The sequence below is a fragment of the Anas acuta genome, chromosome 2 (assembly GCF_963932015.1).
Source record: "Anas acuta chromosome 2, bAnaAcu1.1, whole genome shotgun sequence".
NCBI classification, from domain to species: domain Eukaryota; kingdom Metazoa; phylum Chordata; class Aves; order Anseriformes; family Anatidae; genus Anas; species Anas acuta.
In genome coordinates this window covers 15,643,467-15,666,172 of record NC_088980.1, presented here as the reverse complement: position 1 = coordinate 15,666,172, position 22,706 = coordinate 15,643,467, and the positions used below count along the sequence as shown (strand labels likewise).

Below are 22,706 nucleotides of genomic sequence, written 5' to 3'. Positions count from 1 at the left end.
AGTAAACACAAATCAATTTCACTGCCTAGCTACTTAAAAAAAAAAAAAACAGCAAATAACCGAAGTGATTTTAAAAAGCATTCTGAAGGGTTGCTGGTGGGTTAACAACTGAGGAACGCATGAGGGAGCTATTTTTACTTCCTACTTGTACATTTATGCTGGGTATGGCAAATTTTTAAAGCCAAGTACTTTTACTAGGGTTTCAGCGTACACCACATAGCTTTGAAGTATCATTCCTCAAGGAAATCAATTTAGGGAACCACACAAACAAGAAGCTCCAACTGTGAATAAAATAAGCAAAAAAAAAAATGAACAGGAAAAGCTGTCAATTGGCTGCAGTACAGAAATTTAATGTTGTACATCTGAGGACAGCCTGTAGCATCTGATCCAACATAAAGATTCTTTTCTAGTTTTGGAAAGAAAACAAAAAGAAAAGAAAAAAGCGAAAGAAATCTGATGTTTCTGCAAGAGCTCAGGATGACCTGAGCCTCAGGACAACCTCCTTGCTGTGAACACAAGGCTTGCAGTCTGTACCACAACAACTATATCCAAAGTGAGAAAAAACAGAAAACAGAATTAATCTGCTGCTTCTGATTAAATTCCCAGCAAGGATGTTAATTAATGCTAATTGTGTTTTAGAAAGGCTGTTTACCACTAGAAAAATCTCCCTGTTTGATTCCTAAGGGCAATTAAGCATTGAATGGAAAGAAACAACATGTGAAATATCAGAAGTGGGGAATATTTCTAATTTACCCAATGCCAACTTACGTCTGAAAAAACCTTCTAACCTGATTCTCAGATATCTCATCTAGGACTATTTCCTAATAGCTTTTGGTAGTCCAGTTCAGAAATGGAGTCCACAGAAGCTAGAAGCAAGTGTCGGACAGATACACCTCTGGCAATCGTGGGCAGCTGTACAACAGCTGTCTGTTTAGGAGACCCACACAACTGCTGCATATGCAGCTGAAGTGCACCAGGCACACACCACCACCTGACAGCCTACAGCAACTTTGCTGCATGCTGGAAAAGACAAAAAAAAAAAAAAAGATTTATAGAGTTTGCCACTGGAGAGAGCAGGAGATTAGTGCCAAAGTCCTGTGCAAGATCAAGGGATGTATTAAAAACACCTCCCACATGATGCTGAGCAGCACAGGAGATGACCTGCTACAGGGGAAGTCAACAAACAGAACGAACAGTCCTTACTGTTTTGACCAGAAGGAGAGCTTCCCTCCTGCCCTGCAATATGGTCCTGTTTGCTGAACTCCAGGTACCAGACCCCAGCACTACCTCAAGCACCATTGCACTCTACCCTTGTTTTCAGGCTGACTCCCTTCAGCATATCAGAGGAGCACAGAACACAAAAAACAGAAGCCACATTTGCCGGGGTAGAAAAACAGAATTCTTCCCCAGCTCCTTCACATGAGCAGTGTCAAATCTGCAGTTTCACGATGCAAGCTGGTGAAAACAACAAAGCACACACTCCAGCCTCTCTGCAAAACACCTCTGATAAGTCAAACTTAGAATTTCCTTAAATAACAAAAAAAGTTTAGCATTCAATGTCTCCTATGAGTTTCTCTGCCATGCTTCTTTTCTGCTCCTGGGTGCACAAAAATGAGAAGCCAGCAGTCATTTCCCTCCATCCAAAGGTTAGCTAAAGGCAATCGAATCCTCCTGCAGCAAACAGGTTTTGTTGGGAGAAGTAAAAAGAAAACCTGTCCCTTTAGCATCTGCTGCCACCTAGACAAAGCCTGCACTGGTCAGGTCACATTTAGTTCTTGCTGGGCAGCCCCCTGCTTCTTACAAGATTTCTCTTTTCAGCTATCTGGGAAGTTTGGAAAGGACAGCAGAAATGAGACTGAAAGAGGGGAGAGGTCTCTAACACGGTGCTGTGAGATATCCTATATAAAGAAGTTGTCCTACATTCACTTCTGACAGTTTTTTTCGAGGAACAAAAAAAGTACAGTCATGGGATGCGCTTATGCTATTTCCATGGCAGAGATAACTTTCACTTCCTGGAAAGCACAGGGGATTTTTTGTTGCTTCAGACACAGTAGATGCTGAGTAGCCTAAGGACTGCCTTGAAGATGTGTGCTGGCATCAATAGCTAGAAAGCCTTTTCAGTGCTTTTAGAGGTTGTCTCCAAGCCATGGGAGCCTCCAGAGGAGGAACCATGCAGTCTGTAGGAAACAGAGTCAGATATTACTTGTAGGAAGGCTTTAAGATGTACAAATGACCCCTGCCATTCTCAATATTCTGTTCCTCATCAGTGTTTAGTAGAATTTTTAAATCCCCGATCTTCTTCACCTGCAATCATCTACAGAAATAGTATTGTGGGGCTCTTTAGGGGCTCCTTTAGAGCTGGTAACAAAGATTGAGAACTTACAGCTTTGACAAGAAAATGAGAAATATTAAGATATTCTTTACTGTCATAGTAAGATGTTGGAAGTTTTTGGAAATCTGTCTCCAATAGTAGTATTTACATTACCAATAGCTTTTATGATAATAATCTAAGCTCCTATATACTCAGCTGTGCAACACCAACGAACTGTAGTAACGTCCATATCGCACACTTGTCTATAAGCAGTGGTATATCACAATAAACAGAGTTTGCCCAAATCAACCCTGAAGATTGCTTACTTCCTTGATCTTTACGTGGGAACTTTACCCACTATTGGTTTACTGCTGCCACACCTGACACTGGTGACATGCAGCTGTTACTGAAAGGTTTCATCCATCAAACTTCTGCAATTGCTATTTCCCATGTTTTCTGAAGCCCCGCCACTAAAATCTGTCAGTAGCTACTACAACTCATTCCCACCAAGAGACAGAACTTTTCAGCTTTGAAAGAAAGTCTCAGGAACTGTAACTACACTCAAAACGTTTAGCGCTTTCCACTCTTCATGGAACACAGCCAAGAACCAAAACAGCTTTAGTGACCCCCAATACCTTAGTGCTCAAGAAGACAAATAAATGAAACCACTTTTAATGTTTTCAGGATATAATTTATAATAAAACCTTTACTTTGATTCTGATTACATTAATAATCAGAACTAAGACGTTAAGAACTACTACAGCCAATCAAGCATGTTTATTTCTTCTACAAAGAGTATTAATTTCTCCTCATCTACCTTAGACAAACTACTGTATTAGTTACCAGCATTTACCAGTTTCTGATAAGCACCACTTCTATGCTTGGCACCTACACTTCAAAATATGACTAACTACAAATACTTACGTTATACTTAGGAAGTCCTACAAATTTATGTCAGCTTTCTGTATGTGGTATATAGCCAGAACATCCTCAAGTTTTTCCTTTTGGTTATGTATAAAATTTACATTTCTGTGTATTTCAATTATAGCTAGAATTAAGCAATACCATGTGCATCACTGTATCAAATGCACCGTAGGCACCTTACAAACATCCTAAATTAGCTGTGTTAGAAAGAGTTAGAAATGGTCAGTTTTTAACAGATATTTTATACCATGCTGTTTATTAGTCAAGACGCTAATGGTTCAAACAGTAGGCAAATTTGGGGTTATAATATAATTCTGGTGCTGATGAACCAATCTCTGTACCTTGTTCTATTAGAACAATTACAGGATTATTGTAATTCACTTTTGTTAATTTGTACCTTAAAAAAAAAAGTTGAGAGAATAACAAATAGGATACATAAGGTGTTATATGAAGAGAGAAAACTTGGAAAAGCTCAAATTTACTTTCCAGATTAGTGGCAAATAGCCTTACAGTGACAAGAGACATGCAACAAGAACACATACACTGATAGCTGAAACTCGGTCAGAGTTTACATAGGTGACAGCAGGTCGACGACTGAGAGCATTTTTCCAAGAAGAAAGCAGCGAGAGCAAAAGCTCAGGGATTGAGCTCACTTGGCAAAGTGACTTGATGAGAAAAAGGAAGAAGAGTGATGAAGTCACAAAACAATGCACAAAAAATGATATGGTTATATCAATCGCTAGACCACTGCTAAACAAACATTCTTCTCTCAAGATGAAGGAGAAATGTAATTCTGCTCACATGTCAGACTTAGACTTGGCTCCACCTTATTGAAATACTGATACAGTTCCAAGTTTCTGACGTGTGAGGCAGAACTTTTAACATCCCCAAAAAATTTCCTATGCAAAGATGAAAAAGAACATGTGCTGAATATTTACACGTTTAGAAAACCTAGGGTAAGTCTGCACACACAGTCCTTGAAGGATGTTCTCTCTTGACGTTTTCAACTTAATCATAAACATGAACAGTATGAACTGAATAAAGCTGTGTACAGTGTCAGGTACTTGACAGCATGCCACATAGCTGACAGCTTCCCACAGAAATATTCTTACCAGATAGTGACCATGGGACTTTTTGCTGCACTTAAATTATCAAAAGAATTGATAACTTTTTTTTCCCCTCTTCACTGAATGACTGTAGTGTTAGGTGTGTTACACCCTATAAATAGTCTTCTTAAACAATAAGCAGATCTGCACAACTACCTTCTGTGGATAATTCAGTCAGGCACACATCCATTCATAACTGTATCACACATTCATGAACAGTATGATATAATCAACATATTGTTAATTATTTTTTGATCTACAGCTAAATTTGGATCAAGAGTATTAAGAAATTTTAGAATAAAAATAACACTATTGCTATAATAGTCTCTGTGCACAGAGACTAACTATTAAACCTCACCCCTGAATGTCCAGGAATTTCCCAGTTCATGAAGTAGGGTGATAAAACTGAACTGGGCTGAACAATAGACAATAACTGAAGGGCATGAAGGAAGGCAAGGGAGGAAGTTTTTAAGCCTTCTGATCCCAGTACTTCCTGCTTTGAGGCTCACCTTTTAAAAGTCCTCCAATATTTCTTCAACATATTTTGTTATGGAAGTTACGTATTAAAAAGTAGTTCACAGGTTTTCTTATTAATATTACTCACAAAAGAGAAAAATTATTACATTTACCTAGCATCCCAATGTTTACAGTTGTGAAAGTCACTTTCAGATATATGTATGTTTCTATTCATTTTTTTTCTGTGCTTTGTCTCCGATGTGCATCACATTCCTTTCCCCTCCCCACATACAGCATAGCCAGACCTCCTTAGGTCCATTTTCTACTACAGACAGCACAGTTCACCTTATCCTATGCCTTAACTCTTATCCTTTTCCTCCTCTTCTCTTCAATCTGCTTTATCATCTCACCCAGCTCCCGTATTTCCATTCTCTACTACTCCCAATGTTGTTATTCACCTATCCTCATCCATATTCCTGCAACCACCTCTTCAACAGCAACAAAAGGGCAGAAAAATGATGTTTACACCTCTGAAATGAACTCAGAGTTTAGAAAAGAATGGTGAGTATCAACTGACTGTCCAAAAAGAAGAGTAGCAGGAGAAAGTGAGCCAAGTAGAAAGATCAGCAATTTTGCTGGAATCAGCATGACAATATCCTGGAATAACCAACACTTTATCTGACCTATCTTTAGGTATCATAGGAGATCCACATGAAATTTTAGTATCAGACCTCCAAAAGTGGGTAATTAAGACATAGTTAATGAACCATTTCTATACTGATTAATGTAGGAACATAGCTGGATAAATATAGCCAATTTAATTATAGTGCTATTAGACTAGAAATGATATAAAATTGAATAGATATCACCACATTTGGTGTGATGTTTTCTCTTTAGGTCTTCATCAGGCATCAGAATAGATTCAAATACCTGTCACCCACTATACAGATATAAAACAAAATAAGGAGTTCAACGAGGGAATCACTAAACAGTAAGACAACAATACTAAATGTACACTTTCTCCCATAAGTTCAAAGCACTGCTGCCTACCAACAACAGTCCTTTTTATTTCTATTATTCAAATACTCCAATGCAATAAGCTAAGTGTCAGTGTCAGACTTTTTTTTTTTTTAAATTATATTTACCACATCAAAGATTACCTAGGAACAGTAAAGCAAAAGAACTATTTAGATAAACACATTAGTAAGGAACACAAAAATATCTGGTCCGCAGCAAAAAAAAAATCAACTTATTGAACATCTGAATACCTCTTCATCTGTTTCATACTTACTAAATGTAAAAATGTTTCTGAATTACAAGAAAGTACATTTGTTTTTCTTCTCATCCTACATCACAACTATTTTCCTGGTAACTTCTCCAGCCTCCCCACTCTACCTCACATACTCATACCTTGTGTGTTTTTTTTTTCTAAATTATGCATATATGTTCATTTTTTGTGGTTTATGTGATTAACACTTAAATGAAGGCAGGGACTTGTTCCCAAGCTTACCCAGCCAGTTCCACTTCCTTGGGTTTTAGTGAACAGCAGCGATGAACCTTGTAATACCGCCCATGACGACATCCAATTCTTTCTGTAAATATTTGTAAACAAACATATGATAAATTGACTTTGAAAGCAGATATTTAAGCTATCAGTGTTGCCCAGTTGACCTGCATGTTAATAAAACTTAACCATATATACAGTCATTAGTGCCATCAGTAAGTCTTAATTGCTAGCGTATTTGTAGAAGGCAGCATATGTTAATAGTCCCAGCCTGACCATCAAAATCTAAATCAAACAAAGCTAATTAGCAGTGGAAGCAGTTCACCAGGAGGAATACCATACAATTATAATTTCAAAAGGGCTAATCGGGAATGCTCAGCCCACTGTGTACTAAGGAGATTGTGCCAAAGTACCGCATAATTCTGAAAGTGACTGATCACATCTAACTGGGATGCAACTGTCCCATTTGTATGCAATAAGCTAATTTAGACTGGCAATGAAATATTTGCTACACATCTTTAAGATGTGGAAAAAGAACAAATCAGTTGTTCCAGCTGTCTGATGATATATTTTTGTGCCTGAATATCTGTCCTGAGGTTAAAAAAAAAAGTTTGACGAGCCCTGACAATCTATTCCTACTGCCCAAACATGAATTATTATTCAGCAGCTCTCAGAGTGACATGCTGCATCTTTCTGTACAGCAGCCCAGTAATCCAGATCAGTGATTCCCAACAGATGTGACTTAAATGGCGAGATTATACTGCACCAGCAGCAGCTTGCACAAGCCACTGTCTGCCCTTTCCTACCAGGCTCTTAGGAGCAGCTCTGGGGAACCAAGCTGGGGGCAAGGTCTGCTGCCCATCTGTACTAGACTTGGTCAGGGCATCTCTTAAAGATCAGCTACGTGCTAACAATTTAATCCTCAAGAAAAGTATGTTCCATGTATCAAAAATCTGGAAACACTGATCTTTGTAACACAGTACTAGAGATAAAAATTAAACGTAAAAAAGTAAACCTAACTAAAAACTGAGGAAAAAAACACACATTTTATAGCACTGACTCTTTGCAATACATTAGAATTTTAAGTTACACAGCATTACTTGGATTTACATTATGTTTTATGCAGATGCCTGCCTGTGAGGCAGGGAAAGGAAGTTAAAAATGAGGTCATTCATCACCTACAGGGAGACCAACGTTGGGTAAGACATTACGTAGGAAATCCTTCACAAGAGAAGTGAAGGAAGAATTAGGGGAAACGAAATACACTCTCCTTGAATATTAAACAAGATGAAGCAGAAGTCTGAAGACTCCTCTTACACCCCCTCTTATTCCAGGAACAAGACAGGCTACAAACTACATAGATTTTGCCTTAAATAAATAAATCCCTTTAAAAAAAAAAGCTGTCTCTCATCAGTACACCTTCGTGAAATCATTGCCCTCTATGAGGACCTGGCACACACAAGTCTCTGGATGCCTGAAGTCCACTATTAAGTCACTGGGAAAAACACAGACTTTGCTTTGGGACAAGAAAATATGCAACCTACAGGAAAATCTCTAAGGCAAATTCAGAGAAAAACTAAGAAATTGCAAAACGTTCTATGCTGTCCTAATATAAGTAATTGCAAAAGCCTCGATGCTGTCCTAATATTGAAGTCAGATACCTTACACAAAGTCTTATGTATGTGTACTTCTAGAACTCCAAGACTTACCGAACTTTCTTCCCATTTTCTGTAATTTTCGTCACATTCAATAACCCATACTTCTCTTGACCCTGTAAGATGCAGTAAGGCATAATGAATTAAAAAGAAATTCCGCTTCCGTTGCCATCACATCACTGAATTAAATACCTCAAATAATCAATTTCTGAGAACAAGCCATCTTTGCACATATTATACAGTTACATATGGCAGTTTCTTGAAGTTATATTTAAATATGCAGAGATCAGCAAAGTCAAGATTACTCTGTGAAAATACTCATCAACATGAAGGAGGTAAAAAGCCTTCTTTCTTCATGGCCTAGGTTCTTTTGACAAGCTAACCTTAAATCCTTTGTGGTACGATAGAGTGGGAATTTTAAACCAGGATATTATAATTTGTGTAATAGCAAAATTGTGTCTTTTACTAAAAAAGGAGGTATCTGACAAACAGCCAGCCCAAGTTCTTTGACAGAACTCTCCCAAGTTATTCTAACATAGCTGTGTATTTTAAATAAACCATACCTGAACTGCATAAAAATGTTCATAGAGAATCATACAACAGATTGGGTTGGAAGGGACCTTGAAGATCATCTTGTTCCCACCCCCCTGCCATGGGCAGGGACACCTCCCACTAGACTGGGATGTCCAGGTCCCCATCCAGCCTGGCCCTGAACACCTCCAGGATCATCTTTGTGGATAATATTTGTTATTAATTCATATTAATATATTCATTTCCAAAACAGATGAGTGAAACATTTGATGCCCTATTTTTTCCTAACCTCAAGCAAAACATTAGAATTTTAAGCTGCTTAGTTATGTCTCGTTGATGAAAATCATTTGTATTTGTATGTGTCTGTAAATTTGGAGATCAAGCAGTGAATGGTGGAAAAAGAAGAATATTGAACAAGAAGGGCATTTTCAAGTTTCAAAGGAGTGAATATTTTTTGTTTCTATATAAGAACAAGAAAACAAAGGCAAGTTTGAAAAAATACTCTAGGATAAAAAGGAAATTGTCAATTTGTACTATTTGTGACTCTTGAAACGAGGTACTGAATTCTATCATCTCCTGTCACCCCACCTTTGTCCCACCAGTGGACTAAAGGAATCTTAAATTATTTATTTATATTTATTCCTTTTCAGCAACAACTCTTAATAATTCCTAATTTAAGAACTAAGCTATTAGTTGAAATAGCCAACTAGGGAAAGGATCCAAATTAGCTTTACCATAACAAAAATGTCCTAAATTTTAGATCCAATGAAAACAGAAGATATTTTCTGTCCAGCACTCTCCTCTAAATCTCAAATTTAAGTGGACCAGAACTGCAGAATACAGCATAGAAGAGATTTTTTTTTTTACTCAAATACTCTGACAATACTCTTACTAAAGACTAATTTGTAGTTCAGGAATCTTACAAATTTTATCTGTATGTTTTACGCAGCATGGATAAAACAAGAGGGATGTTTCCAAGGATAACACCACTTATCTAGTGATTCATATGTTGTTTTGATCCATCAGCTGCTGGAACTCTTAATCTAATGTCTTCATTGGGTCAGAATTTTCAACAGAAGGAATTAGTCACATATCCCTCCCCTCCCCGAAAAATGAGCAAATTCATGGATCATTTTATTCATGATCCATGCACAACACCACTAGCAGTCTTATGTGTTGCACCCTTCTAACAAACTGTTGGCTTTAGGAAGTGGAACAGCTTGTCACTACCTTTCACAGTGACCAAGCAACCCATGCCCACTTGCTCAAATAGTCTGTGATACTCACAAGTTACACATGGAACCAGTGGGAATGTTCCAAAGGAGAACTATTCAGAAAAAGTATAACACAGAACTTAGCAGCAACACTAGGGGGTACTAATGGGAAAATTAATGTAATATTTAATTAGGGAAAAGAAGAAGAAAAGTCTATGGAACAAAACAAAAATTCAAGAGCTTCTTTGTAATATTTATATTCCAAGGACAGTTAAAGAAAACAGATTTTTTTCTATCATCTAAAGCCCAAAGTGAGTTCTGCTACAAAATCCAGTTTTAGTATTTCAAGGTCTGAAACATTTTCTGAAACATATTTACAGAAATTAGAACACATGCAGCAAGAATTGCTTGTGTTAAGGCTGTCTCAACTATGCTTGCTTCATAAGCAATGCTCATATCATTGTGAAAAACAGTATTAGAGTTGTAAGAATGGATCAGCATAAATAAGCCAGATATCCATTCCTCTGTGTGCAGCATTTGAATGAAGCACAACTAGTTGCCTTTAATGCCCTGAGCTTCCCACTAAAGAAATGCTAAAACTCATAAAGGCACATATTCCAATGCTATTGGAATGCAGTTCTTAAAGCAAAAAGAAATATATATATACACACACACATTTCTGAATTATTCCCTACTGTTTAAAAAAATCAATGAGCAAATTTAAAATTTAAACTTAAGCAAAAATATCTAAGCATTCAAAACCAAGACTTTAGCAAGCTTAGCATATATCCTCCCAGCATATATCCTATTAAGAAGACAAGATTTTATTTATGCAAGGTTCTCGTGATTCCTACATCTTTTCAAGTAGATGAAAAATACAAGTGAAAAATAATGACATCAGATCCTACAAAGTATCACTGACTACTGACAGCCAGTAAGCACAGTTTGTTTCTGCTTGTAACCTTCCAAGTTGCTAGGTGTGAAGACATGACTGTTGGGGAATAACTACGTAATTTGGCATAAATTGAAGCTAAAAATTCATTGTGGAATCATCTCCCATCACAAAGCTGTTTTTAAATAAAAAATATCGAGCTTTTTCTTTCCTTTTTTTTAAGGCACATTCCTTTTAAAATGTTAGGTTTATCCCACTACTTTCCCCAGTAAAAAGCAGGTTTACCCTCAATTATCTAATCACGAACAGACAAGTTTCGACAACATCTACTTATTTATTTAAACAATTTCCATACTGACTGTGGCTTGATGCTTCGGTGAAGAAGGAGAGGACTCATTTTCAGGAAAACTGGCCTTAGAAGCAGTTGATGATTCCTACAGAATTTAAAAATGCAATTAAGTTATTCTCTTTCTTACAATTTTAATTTAACTTTTTTCACCCCTAAAGACACCCTCTCCCCACTCACACTTTACAGAAAAAGTTTTTTTGTTGTTCTTGTTACATTGTTGTTTTGTTTGGTTGTTTTTGTTTTATTTTGTTTAAGTATTCATGATATTCTGAAATACTTGTATTATAAACCTGCTTACCAAATAGTGTTATGACAAGGATTTACAGACCAATCAATTCAGCCTAATTAGCACATGTCCATTTGAAAAAAAAAATACATACTTCATGAGCTTAAAGCAAAGCTTTCATCCTTATTAAGGAGAAATTTTTCTGTATGACATTGCTATCAAATTATTAAGCATGTTTATAATACTAGCTTATTACAGGGCACATTTGAAAAAACAGATTTTAAAGAACAGGTTATATTTGTGTGGTCAATACATGCAAGATTAGTACAATAAATATGTGCATTTACATATACATGCAGAGAAACTTACACAATAGTTATACATGCACAGTTCATATATTCAGTGTATACCAGCTCTATTTAATATTTGTGAGTCATGACAGTTTCCTTATAATCGAGCACTGAGATTTCCTACAGATTCAGGTTTTTGTTTTAAACCGAACATTAATGATGGATCAAAAGAAAATTACTAAATCCCTGAAGACTAGAAGAAATACTGAAAGCCAAAAGGCATGTGTGTTTCCACTGAAGTACTGCTGCTTTGCACAAATATACTGCATGAAAATCTGGTAAAGAATTTCATATAGAACCACTGACACTTGCTAGTTGTACATTTCTCCTCTTCTCCCCTTTTAATTCCTCTGATAGCTCTCCCAAACTCTGTGCTTCAACTTACAGAAAATGTTTGTTTTTCCAGTATTACATAAAAACCCTCCACACCTGCAATTTAAAATCCACTTACAAATCTACCTCCAGGTAGTGGCCCACTACTTCTTTTACTATTGCACTGACAAATAGCACTAGCATCCCTAAGAATAAGCTAAGTATTCTATATTTCCAGATGTTTATAGGGAGAAAAGAAAGCTCAAGATAAGGAAATCAACTTTGTCCCTCTCAGAGAGGTAAGTTTTTCCCTGCTAATAAAACTTTTAGCTATGTAAATCCTGATGGCTATATGCAGGTATGTGCCACAGCCACTGAACAATCAGCAAGTACGTTTGGTATCATCCAGTCCCAGTCAGCCCTGGTAACCCACACCTTCCCTCTGACACATTTAACCACTCTTCACCAGCACATTTTCATAGAATTGCATTCTGCTGTTTTTCCAGGAAAAAAAAAAAATCAGAAAAATTTTAAAAAAACAACTTTCCTAGGAGTCAGCTAAAAGCTAATTTGGGGTTGAGTTGATGCACCTATCCAGACAAATACCAATTGTTGTTTTTTCTCCTTCTATTTCATTCCAAATTTGAGATAGCTTTCATACACTAAGGAGCTCTGAAGAAGCCTAACATACATATGCATAATCTGCTCCTTTACCGGATGCTAATTCTAAGAAGTTCATATAAGAGCGTGCCTACCAGTGGTAATAAAATGGGTCCATCAATGCACTAAAATTTAAGATCCACAGGTCCTTCCACAAAACACTAGCTTATTGCTCCACTACATGTTCTTAAATTTTCCAAAAGCATTCATGTTGTGATTTATGTGACTCCTTACCATTAACAAATGCACATTGCCTGCATATTCTGAAGCTGTTAAAGTAACTTCAAGCTGCTAGCTTAGACTTTACAAGTCTGACTTATGTACACAGTTTCTTTTGGTTATTACACCAGACATTTGTACAGTTGCACATTTGCTTCACTGGGTTTAAGGTCTTGGTACTTGAACGTTGGGTCTTGATGAAAAGTAAACAGCTCCTCTTATTCGATGTTTTACAAGAGCTTCTTCATTCAGTGCTGAGCTACATAAATGTCATTCCAAAAGTAAATTTTACACAAAAAAAGGAAGTCTTCCTTTAAAAGCAAGGCCAAAATTTCAAGTTATATCACTAACAGAATTGTTCGTACCTATGAAGTGTAAATGTCACATGAGACTAGGAGAGCCCTCTCAGCCTTCATTTTGCAGCACTCCGTTTAGCCTTCCATGCACGTGTTACAGCCCATTTGGCACAGAAAGATGCCAAAGGAGATCAAGGCAGGATGAAGGAGCAGTAAGGGGACCTCAAAACCTCTCAGAATGAACCAACACATTCAGGTGCAGAGCGGGCAGTTGCCAGTCAAGCACGGTCTCCGGCTCCTCAGCACCACACATGAAATGTTCTGAACTGGCAACTCAAAAGCTTAAGATCAAATCCAATAAATCCTGTTCTGAGGAACTACAACTCTTGATAGCCCACTCAACTCTTTTTACCACAAGAAACACTTCATTTCAACAAGGAAAACTATTAAAACATACCAGAAACAACAGGTCAAGCATGCAACATTCCGGGCAGCAGATCCATTTTCATTACTACTGCTGTGTTTTGTCATTTAAGTCTGTCTTTAACATCTGCAATTACACAGGCCAGCTTATAGAGGTCTTTTGCCATAATCCCAAAACCACATCGATTTTGGTTAATTGTTACCTGTATCTTTTGAAAAAGGAAGTCTATTAGCCAGTTTGCTGGCATCTTATTCTGAGTAGCCTGTGCTGCGATTTCAGCATTACAACATATTTCGGTTTCCGTGAAACTTGGGACTGACTCCTAAGAAGTTCCAGGAAAAGCAAGTCATCACCCTACGCCACCAGTTTCAGTTCTTCACTACATACATCAGCTCTCCTGTACACATCCTTCCCTATATACACATCAGCGTGCTGACAATGTCACAGCACAGGCAGACACAGCAGTGACAGAAGTCAAACAGAATAGAGACAGACAGAGGAAGAACAAGGGACAGGCTCTGTCTCCGTGTTTGCTCAAGCAGCATCTGTTAGCAGCTAGTCCCAAACGGACTTCCAAGAATGTGCCATAAACAATGCACAGAAAACAGCTTCTGTTAGCCCTGACTCACAGCTCTTTTCAGACTAAACTCCCAGCTCAGCTCTGGATTAAAACCAAGAGTTTTAGCATTTTCAGTGCTGTCCTCTGTCCTTTAGTAACATTACAGCCCTGCTGCAATCAAGTGCAACTTTTCCTCTTAACCTATCATGATGGAGATTGGCACAGAGGTCATTAAAGGGATAAATTCATTGTGTAATAGCATTACTGCTATCTTTAGAGAAGAATTCTAGTTCAGCAAGTGCAACTTTTATTTCAATTCTACAAATATTTCACTTCAGTTATTCATCTGCAATCCTTAAAGTGTACTTACACTGGGTGTCGTCTATAATGAAGATATTCAGAGATGAAATATCAATATACCTCACATGGGAACCTCACCCACATTCGTAATTCTTGAACCCAAGTCCTGATTATGCTCTATAGCCTGAATTGAATTGCAGGAAATTCCCAATTATAAGTAAAATGGCTGTACACATCGAAACCTGAACTCTAAAATATTTCAAGGATAACGAGAAAAAGGCTACTACTTACAAAGAAACAATAGTGAAGTTATCTACCAGTCCTTGTACTCACTGAATGTTATACACAGCAATACAGCAGAATACAAATAAATGAGATTTCAGAAATTCATGCACACTGATTTTCTGTTAAATAATTTAGAAATCAGAAATGGTTCACATTGGAGCATGCTGTTTAACTCACTCCTACCTTATCGTTGGTGTCCAACACAATTGTGCTGTGCCTCCATTTTGTTAAAACTATTGGTTCTTGTAGCCTCCTGTCCAGACTCCTACTCTTTATTATATCTCTTTGCTGCTGTGGTGAAGCATTATACTAAAGAAAAGAAAAATCAAACTATAAGTAGAAGCTAATTTACACAAACAACACCTGAGCATGCCATTCATATATATTAACAGTACAAATGTTCAGATTCCCTGTTTCACTCAAGGGTATGAAAATAGCCTTTTTCTTTTGTTTTTAGTCTTCAGAACTTCCTGTCTGCTGTAGTGCCTCTCTTGGGCAACAGACAGATGTTTGATTTCTTAGGCAAGAGTTTATCATTCTTCAACCAACTGGCACATTGAGAACCACCATGGCATTACAATTAATGCAAGATACAAACATTCAGTCTTTATATTGCACTGACAATACTGTAGCACCTGTCAGGTCTTGTGTAAAACAAGGAAAACCCTTCTATTCTACTGTAAGCCATTCAGATTGAGAGTGGTGATTGACTGAATATAATTCGCTTTCACCCAAAGGTTTGGTATGGCTCGGAGAGGGGAGGCAAAGATGTGAGGATTTGCTTTTCAGAATAACTACACAGAATTACTGATAGAAGGATTTGCTGTTCCTCAGCACAGAAAATAAGTATTTAGCAGGAAATAGTTTTAGGACTTGGCAGAGCTGTAATAGCCCAAGGAAATAGAAGACCTGTGTTCTGATAAATCCACTAACTCAACAGCATCCAAAAAGATCAAGAGGTTAAGAAAATGTGAAAGCCATGAGAAGGACCTAGCAATTAATTTCATCTCAGCACTGCAGCATACTTGTCAATAGTGCAGTCATTTCAAATCATCACCACCATCACCAGGGTAGCATTATAAAGAATTATAACAATATTTCAAGCAGAGTTTAACACTGAAAATATTAACAAGGAAAAACAACGTAAGTTTTGTTTGTTTTTACAAAGGCAATAAAATTCTCATTCTCTCTACTCAGTGTTAGAAGACTAAAAGCTGCACATAGGAACATATGGAAGTATTTGTGGAGTCACATAAAGGTCTAGAACCCACTGGGTAAGATGTAACACAGGAAAATCAAATGTCCTTTTTATTAAAAAAAGGCTAAAATAATAACCTTCGTAAGCACATTGAATTCCACAGTTTTGCTGCTGATTTACTACTGTAATTCTGGAGTTTGAGGTCTTCAAATACAATAACACATACTGACAAAGCACAGTAAGATTTACGTTAAATAACAGAAATGCCAAATTTAAGCTAAATAACAATACAGCCACAGTTAGTGTCCAAATAAAGAGCCATCCTTACTACTGCCATGGCAGACACTATGTGATAGCAGCTTTGTCTTTTACTCTGGAAAGAGTGTTTCAATATGTCAATATGTAGGAAGTAAAAGAAATTTAGTATTTAATTTAGTTATTCCAACATGTGTAACAGTAATAAAATACTCCCAGTTGAATGAATGTTGCAGTACTGAGAATAAAATTCAGTGGTTTGCATACAGGCAGAAGTGTACTGGTTATCCTTGTAGAGATCCACATCTGAGACAGCAGTGACTCTGCATTGGTTTCAGCACAGTTACATTCATATGACAACAGATACACATGTATTACAATAGTGAGGTTTAAGAAACTTTTAGTTTGCTCCCTTGTTAAATCAAAGCTGAACTCTCCTTCATGCTGCAAGGAATCTACAACCAGCTGACTTTCTTGTTCTAGAAACATCCACTCTGCAGATGCTTCTGCAACTCAGTAAACAAATATGCAATTTGCTGTATGCAAAAGATTGTCCATATTAAAACTAAAATCTGAGTTTTGATGAAACAATGCCTACACCACAGAAAGCTGCCAGTATTCCTCAGAACAGTTCTTGAGAATTTAAATGGACAGCTCAAACATTTTTTGCTATCAAATGAACCATTTATTTTTAAAATATCTATACTTAAGTGACACCGTTGAGTATTATTTATGAAAATCCTCTATGCACTTTCCATTTGAGCAACTTGAATTCAGGTTCTAACAACAGTCAAAGGCAGACTTAAAAGTGTCTTGAACTGAAATCTGTCCTAAGAGTCAGAATGTGGGCACAGCCTACTTACAGGTGATCTATATTTAAAAGGTGCCTTTATACCACCACAAACCATCAGGAGTCTACTTATCTCTACAGACAACCCCATCTTGAAGGAGAACGGGCTGTAACACACCGTGACATTCCAGTTTAAGAACACACTGAAGAAGAAAGTAAAGAAACAGTATATATGGAGCTCATTAACAACGCACTTCCAACAGTTCAGGAACACTGTGCCACGTATCTTAGCAGCTTCAGTACTTTGCTTTGGTGATACAAACAGTGTTAATAAACTGACAGCTCTTTAAAGAGAACATTTGACATCTTTCCCCCATTTTTTCACAATATAGGTGTCAAGTAAACAATTTTCACTCAAGTGTTCATGCCTGTTTGTCAGGTGTTTTTTTTTCCACCCTCTCTGCAAGCAGAAGAACAAATTACTAGGGGGAAAAAATAAAAATATAGTTCCAGCCTCAAGACAAGCCTAAGCTTCTGAAATAAATGGTATATCCAACTGAAGTAGCCACCCTCTAGAGTGGATAGATGCCACTGGCTAGAGAGAAGTAGCCAGGGCTATTGGTGATGTGCAGTCAGATGCCTCCTTGGTGTCTCTGATGTAATCTTGAAGTAAGAGATTAGGCAAGGACCATACAGAGATCGTCTGATGCTACCATGCATCTAAACATCAAAAGATGCTATTATTTTCTTAAATCTGAAGTTTTTGATAACATGACAGAGAGATCTAAGAACGCAGGCTGCTGCTCCTTTAAAGTTTTCCCTAAAAATCAAAATTTGTCCCAATACATTACCCCCTCTAGCATATTGCATTCATTTGTTCTCTATTCTACTACCAGTTTCTTTTTACCAGGAAATAAGAACAAAGGACATCAGCAGATTTTTCACAATTGTTCATAACCTTACCGCATGTGCCAAGTGACACGGACTTCTTGTTGCACCAGCTCTTGGTGCAGGGTAAGGATACTAATGGTGTAAATTTGGGTAATACAGGGTTATTTTCATTGTTTGTTTTTTCAAGTAGCTGCTTTCACCAGTCACTTGAAAGCTCTCTTTGCGTTGGTTTAAAATTTTCTAGCCCTCGCAACTAGCTAAATGATTTATATTTAATTTTAAGCTGATAACGTGGCATGGCTCAAGGCTCTGTCCTAGCCTAATTGTGATTGGAATAAATGCAACACCTCTGAGTTATTTGTAGCAGTTGTCCCCATTTTTAGGGAGATGACACAGATCTGTCAGCTTCAAGAAACAGAACAAAGATTCTCCTTTGTTTGCACTAACAACAGCCACAGCCAAATGCAAGGAACAGAAGGGTGAAGGGAGAAAAGCACGGAATGCAACTGTCAGTGAAACTTGGTAAAGACCCAAAGTTGAATATTTTGCTCTACCTTCCTGCAGTTAAGAGATTAGAATAGGGACATTTAAGAATATTCTGATATCCTAGTCCTCTTTACTACCTTATTCTACCCCTTTGCAGTTCTCCTAACAGATAGTCTGAAATCAGATATTAAAATTTTTTTTTTTTTTTAATGTTGCCTCAGAACAGAAGTATTTCTCCAATGCTAGAACAGTCTTTGGCTTTGAATACTTTTTTTTTTTTTAGTGCTATGACTAATGTAGCACTGATGTACACTTTTTGCTCTTCTTAGCTAAACCAATACAATGTTTTCCTTAACACATATATATAAATTTTGGGTTTTTTTTTTTTTGGTCTTTTCATGGACCTCATCCCTACCTCATACACTTTTTTTCCTTGGAGAAATAAGACTCATTTTCCATCTGCATTGCAGCAGCATTTGAGGCAGCAGCCTCACTGAAGGACGTGCAGGGGCAGGAGGCTGCTGGAGGAGACAAATCCACCTGAAGCAGAAGCGACTGGAGACCCCTGTGGATACTTGCTCCGTTGACTTTGCTGCATTGGATGTTCTTTGCTTCACCTTCTTACCCACTGTTTCGCTAAGACTGCTAGCCTGTGAAGACCAGCACCAAGCCAGTAGCAATTGCCACAGGCACCACTGCTTGCCTCAGAAAAAGCTGGGGATACTTCCTTCCCTTCTCTGATCTAGGAGGAAGGGAAGGGGCTGGAAAGCACCACACCAGGACAAGTGAGGAAGACCAGACCAGGCCTCTAAGATACAGGTACCCACAGTAAAAAGAAAGGAAATAATATCACCTGCACTTCTGTCCTTGAATACCTCTAAATCAACACATCAGCTGAGGCAGTCTCAACTTCCTCCAAGCCATCCCAAACTTCAAGACAAGAATGTGAGGATTATTCACTACTACTAACAATAACGTTTAGTCTTACAGTAGACACAAATGCCAACACACATTATGTGTTACCTCAAACCAAGTAGGACTGTTCACATCCTGGCCATAAGACAAGTTCAGGTATACCTATTTTCACTTTTTTCTTTCACCATTTGACTGCACAATATCTTCTTCCTATTACCAGCACCATGTTTATTATAATTTTTCAGGTGGCATTCGCTGTTTGACAGCACTGAGGACTCCAGTAGCAAAATCATTTACCTGAGTGTCAGAACTGAGGCCCCGGAGCTCACACTTGACACTGGAGTACAGAGATAGCAAGAGAAAACTGTCAGCCTAAGATGACATCCCCGAATGAAGCTCCTCTACTTACTGCCTCCTCTGTACATACAGTGAGTGAGGGGAGCTGATGGTGAACTAACTTCTGAGAAGAGAAAGTGTAATTGGGATATCACAGGCTCTAAATATTAACAGCCAAACTATGAGTTCAGTCCCAATACTTACAGAATAAGCATTTTATTTTGATGTCTACTCCTGAATCAGGGAACTCAGCCAGCTGATGTCCAATAACCATGCTGTTACGCTGTTTTTCTTTTTAGATATAAGACTAGGAATGCATTTGGAAAACTGGGAAGACAATCATTCAGTACCTCTAGTTTTTATTAGGCTGTCCTGTTTTCCTCACTTTTCAGCTATTTCTTCAATATGTAGTACTTCTTTTAGTTTTCCTTGCTTTTTTGTCATCTTGATAAATTGCATTTTTAAACTTTAGAAAGTTCTTATTCCTGAGATCAATTTAACCTTTTTTCCTCCCTTCAATATACAGTCCCCCTTCTATTTGCTTGAAATATAAAACCTGTATTAGAAGACTACTAGGCTTATGGAATAGGGCCATATCCTTCTTCACTATGATTTAGATATTACTCATTCACTAAAAAGGAAATAAACCAATTTTATCATCATGAACTATTCACAGAAGACATGATACTTTTTTTTTTTAAATAATCAACAAGAACTGACAACCGAATACAGCAGAAATCACAGGAGAAAACAAAGTGTTTGGAAGAGGTAGTACAAGTTAGAGTAAATATTATTAACCAATTTAAAGAATAATTTGGCATGTTCTTCTGTTCCACTACAACAAGCTGGGTCACACTCATGAGTCCTAATAGAATTTTGCAGCAGTTGTCAAAGCTCCTCCATCCGAGATGTTGCTTTTAGCCAGAGGCATTCAGCTATTCCTAGATGTCATTTAAATATACGTGACCAGAGGGCTTTCTATGAGACTGTCTGAAGTAATTCATTTTTTTTTAACTCTCCCTCCCTCCTCTAATATCAGATATTTTTAAACACACATTCAAGACTACTGAAGTGTTATTCCAGAGCATGTTCACATTTACAGCTAATGCTCTAAAAGTGAAGTTTTTTCATATAACGTATTAGAATGTTATATGAATGTGCTATTAGAATGTGCTGTTTCCAGAAGCCTGTTCGATTTTTAGTTCTATCGATGTCCAGATTACTAAGAATCTCCTCAAAGGGATTACCGTCTTTTTCTGGTTTAACAACACTACATAACCATGCTGTTCTATTTGTTTATTTCACAAATATGTAGTTCATATATCACCTTCCAAAATATGTTTGGGGAAAAGACTGATCTAGAGAATTACTGTAGATTGTATCTAATTTCTTCTTAAAAGGTCTTTTTTTTTTTTTTTCCAAGTAACTTAATTTTTCATTTTAGCAGGAGTTAAAATGCTGAAGTCTTTCTAAGGTCGTCTCACCATTCATGGGAGTTTTTGATAGAGACTATTTTTCTTCAAAGTCGCTCTGCAGTCTGCGTTGTCTTTCCAGTTCATTTGTTCCTAAGCGCTTTTAGACCACGCTTCAGCGAGTCTTTCAAAAGGCCGATCTTCAATCACGCTTCAGCTGCTCACAAGTTTTTAACATTTGTTTTTACTCTGTTTTTCAGATACACAGACTAGCTAAATATTTTGCTAGAATGTTTAATCTATTCCACAGCACTCAAAGCTAAAAGCTAGGGTTTCTGTCAACAGATAGGTAGTTGGACTGTGAATCGAGAAGTCAATTGGTCATTTACTTCTGTTAACCTTATATTTGCTTCCAACCACAATGCAGTACTTTCAAGAATGCTCAATAAGGAAATTAAGAATATTTGCTACTCAAGTAGCCCAGGGTAAACGATTTAAGCAAAATTCCTAACAAAAATATTTGATGATTTTCATATGAATGAGCTAAACCATATCAGACCATTAACTCCAAGAAACAGAGGCTTTGTTTCATTCTGTAGGTGGTTAATAACACAATGGAGCCCAGAGGTTTAAGTAGAACCACTAAAATATCATGCTCAAAAACACAAGTACTAGACCTCACCCCTGTAGTTACGGTGCCTCAGGTGACAGTGCCGGATTCTCTTTGTGACTTGGTACAGTTGCATTAAAGCCAATTCCATTTGTTATTTAGTTTAAATCCAAATCCAATCTATTTCAGTGGAAAGCAACTTCTTCACAGTCAAAACCTGTGCAGAAGTCACCAAATGAAGTGCCCAAGACATCATTCCCCCCAAATTACCTTCAACTATATCAATTGCTTCTGGTAAAACCTGTGCTAGCAGATTTGCACACTGCTAATCTAACAGCTAATCGATAGCTAAGTATCTTTTAAAAACAATAGTTACAGATCAGATAGCTTTGACACGTTACAAAATTCAAGATAACCTAACACATCAGATCAACATAGGAGAACTCGATGTCAGCTCAGCTCAGATACAAATCCTTTAGCTGATGTAACACTAGTGTAGTATGTAGCATCATTTGATAACTTGAAATATTTTCCCACAAGTATTACAAGAGCACTACTATAGTTTTTGTACTGAAGAAACAATAGCTGAGAATTACACACTTTGATATGCTCAATGCACACAATTCCCTGTGATTTTTTTTTCAAATGATAACTTTATGAGATCAAACAAACACCCTCATAGCTCTACAACTACATCCTTATGACAAATGTTCTATAGTTTTTCAACATGAAAATGTAAATTAAGTAATAATAGGAACATCCTCAGACCACCTAAGTATGTCAATTTCCTACAATTTTTTTTTTATTTTTATTCCCAAATTAATAAATACCAGAATGCACTTCTGGTGAAGCTCTCAAAAGTTTCATCCTCAAAAACACCACAGAACTGTTGAAATTTGTTTTTCAACACCTCTCAGTATAAGATTTAAATCACGAAATTTAGAAATATAGGACAGAAAAAACATTCATTTTGGAGGGTAATAAAAATAGACCACAGTTAAGGAACATTTTGTAGTTTAAGAAAAACACCTTTTTTCCTACAAAGATTTTCTATTTCACAGATGAATCACAGATAATACTTTGCAGTCGTAAATGAAAAGCTCAGTTCAGAAAAGATGTCTTTTTTGACATCTGAATAGTTACATACATCTATTTTTTATGTCCTTTAGTAAGTTTTTTCTCTCCTCAATCAGAAATTCCACAAAAATACTAGAAGTAACTAAGCCCTCTTCTTGCAAAT

The 22,706-nt window shown here is 37.1% G+C and overlaps 1 protein-coding gene across 14 annotated transcripts in view; it reads right to left on the bottom strand.

The window, feature by feature from the left end:
- The window catches only part of ARHGAP12 (Rho GTPase activating protein 12), a 77,771-nt gene that overhangs the window by 14,205 nt on the left and 40,860 nt on the right, over window positions 1-22,706 (bottom strand). For 8 of the 14 annotated variants that reach the window (XR_011093692.1, XM_068673573.1, XM_068673576.1 and 5 more), the window contains 5 exons: window positions 14,757-14,882; window positions 10,953-11,027; window positions 8,011-8,072; window positions 6,308-6,389; window positions 3,778-3,900 (listed from right to left, as the gene is read on the bottom strand). Coding sequence is in view for 13 of the 14 variants with exons in the window: in XM_068673573.1 (XP_068529674.1) it covers window positions 3,778-3,900; window positions 6,308-6,389; window positions 8,011-8,072; window positions 10,953-11,027; window positions 14,757-14,882 (468 nt within the window). In the remaining variant the exon portion in view is untranslated. The remainder of the gene's footprint in view (window positions 1-3,777; window positions 3,901-6,307; window positions 6,390-8,010; window positions 8,073-10,952; window positions 11,028-14,756; window positions 14,883-22,706) is intronic. The other 6 variants (XM_068673577.1, XM_068673578.1, XM_068673582.1 and 3 more) reach the window with 2 other exon arrangements.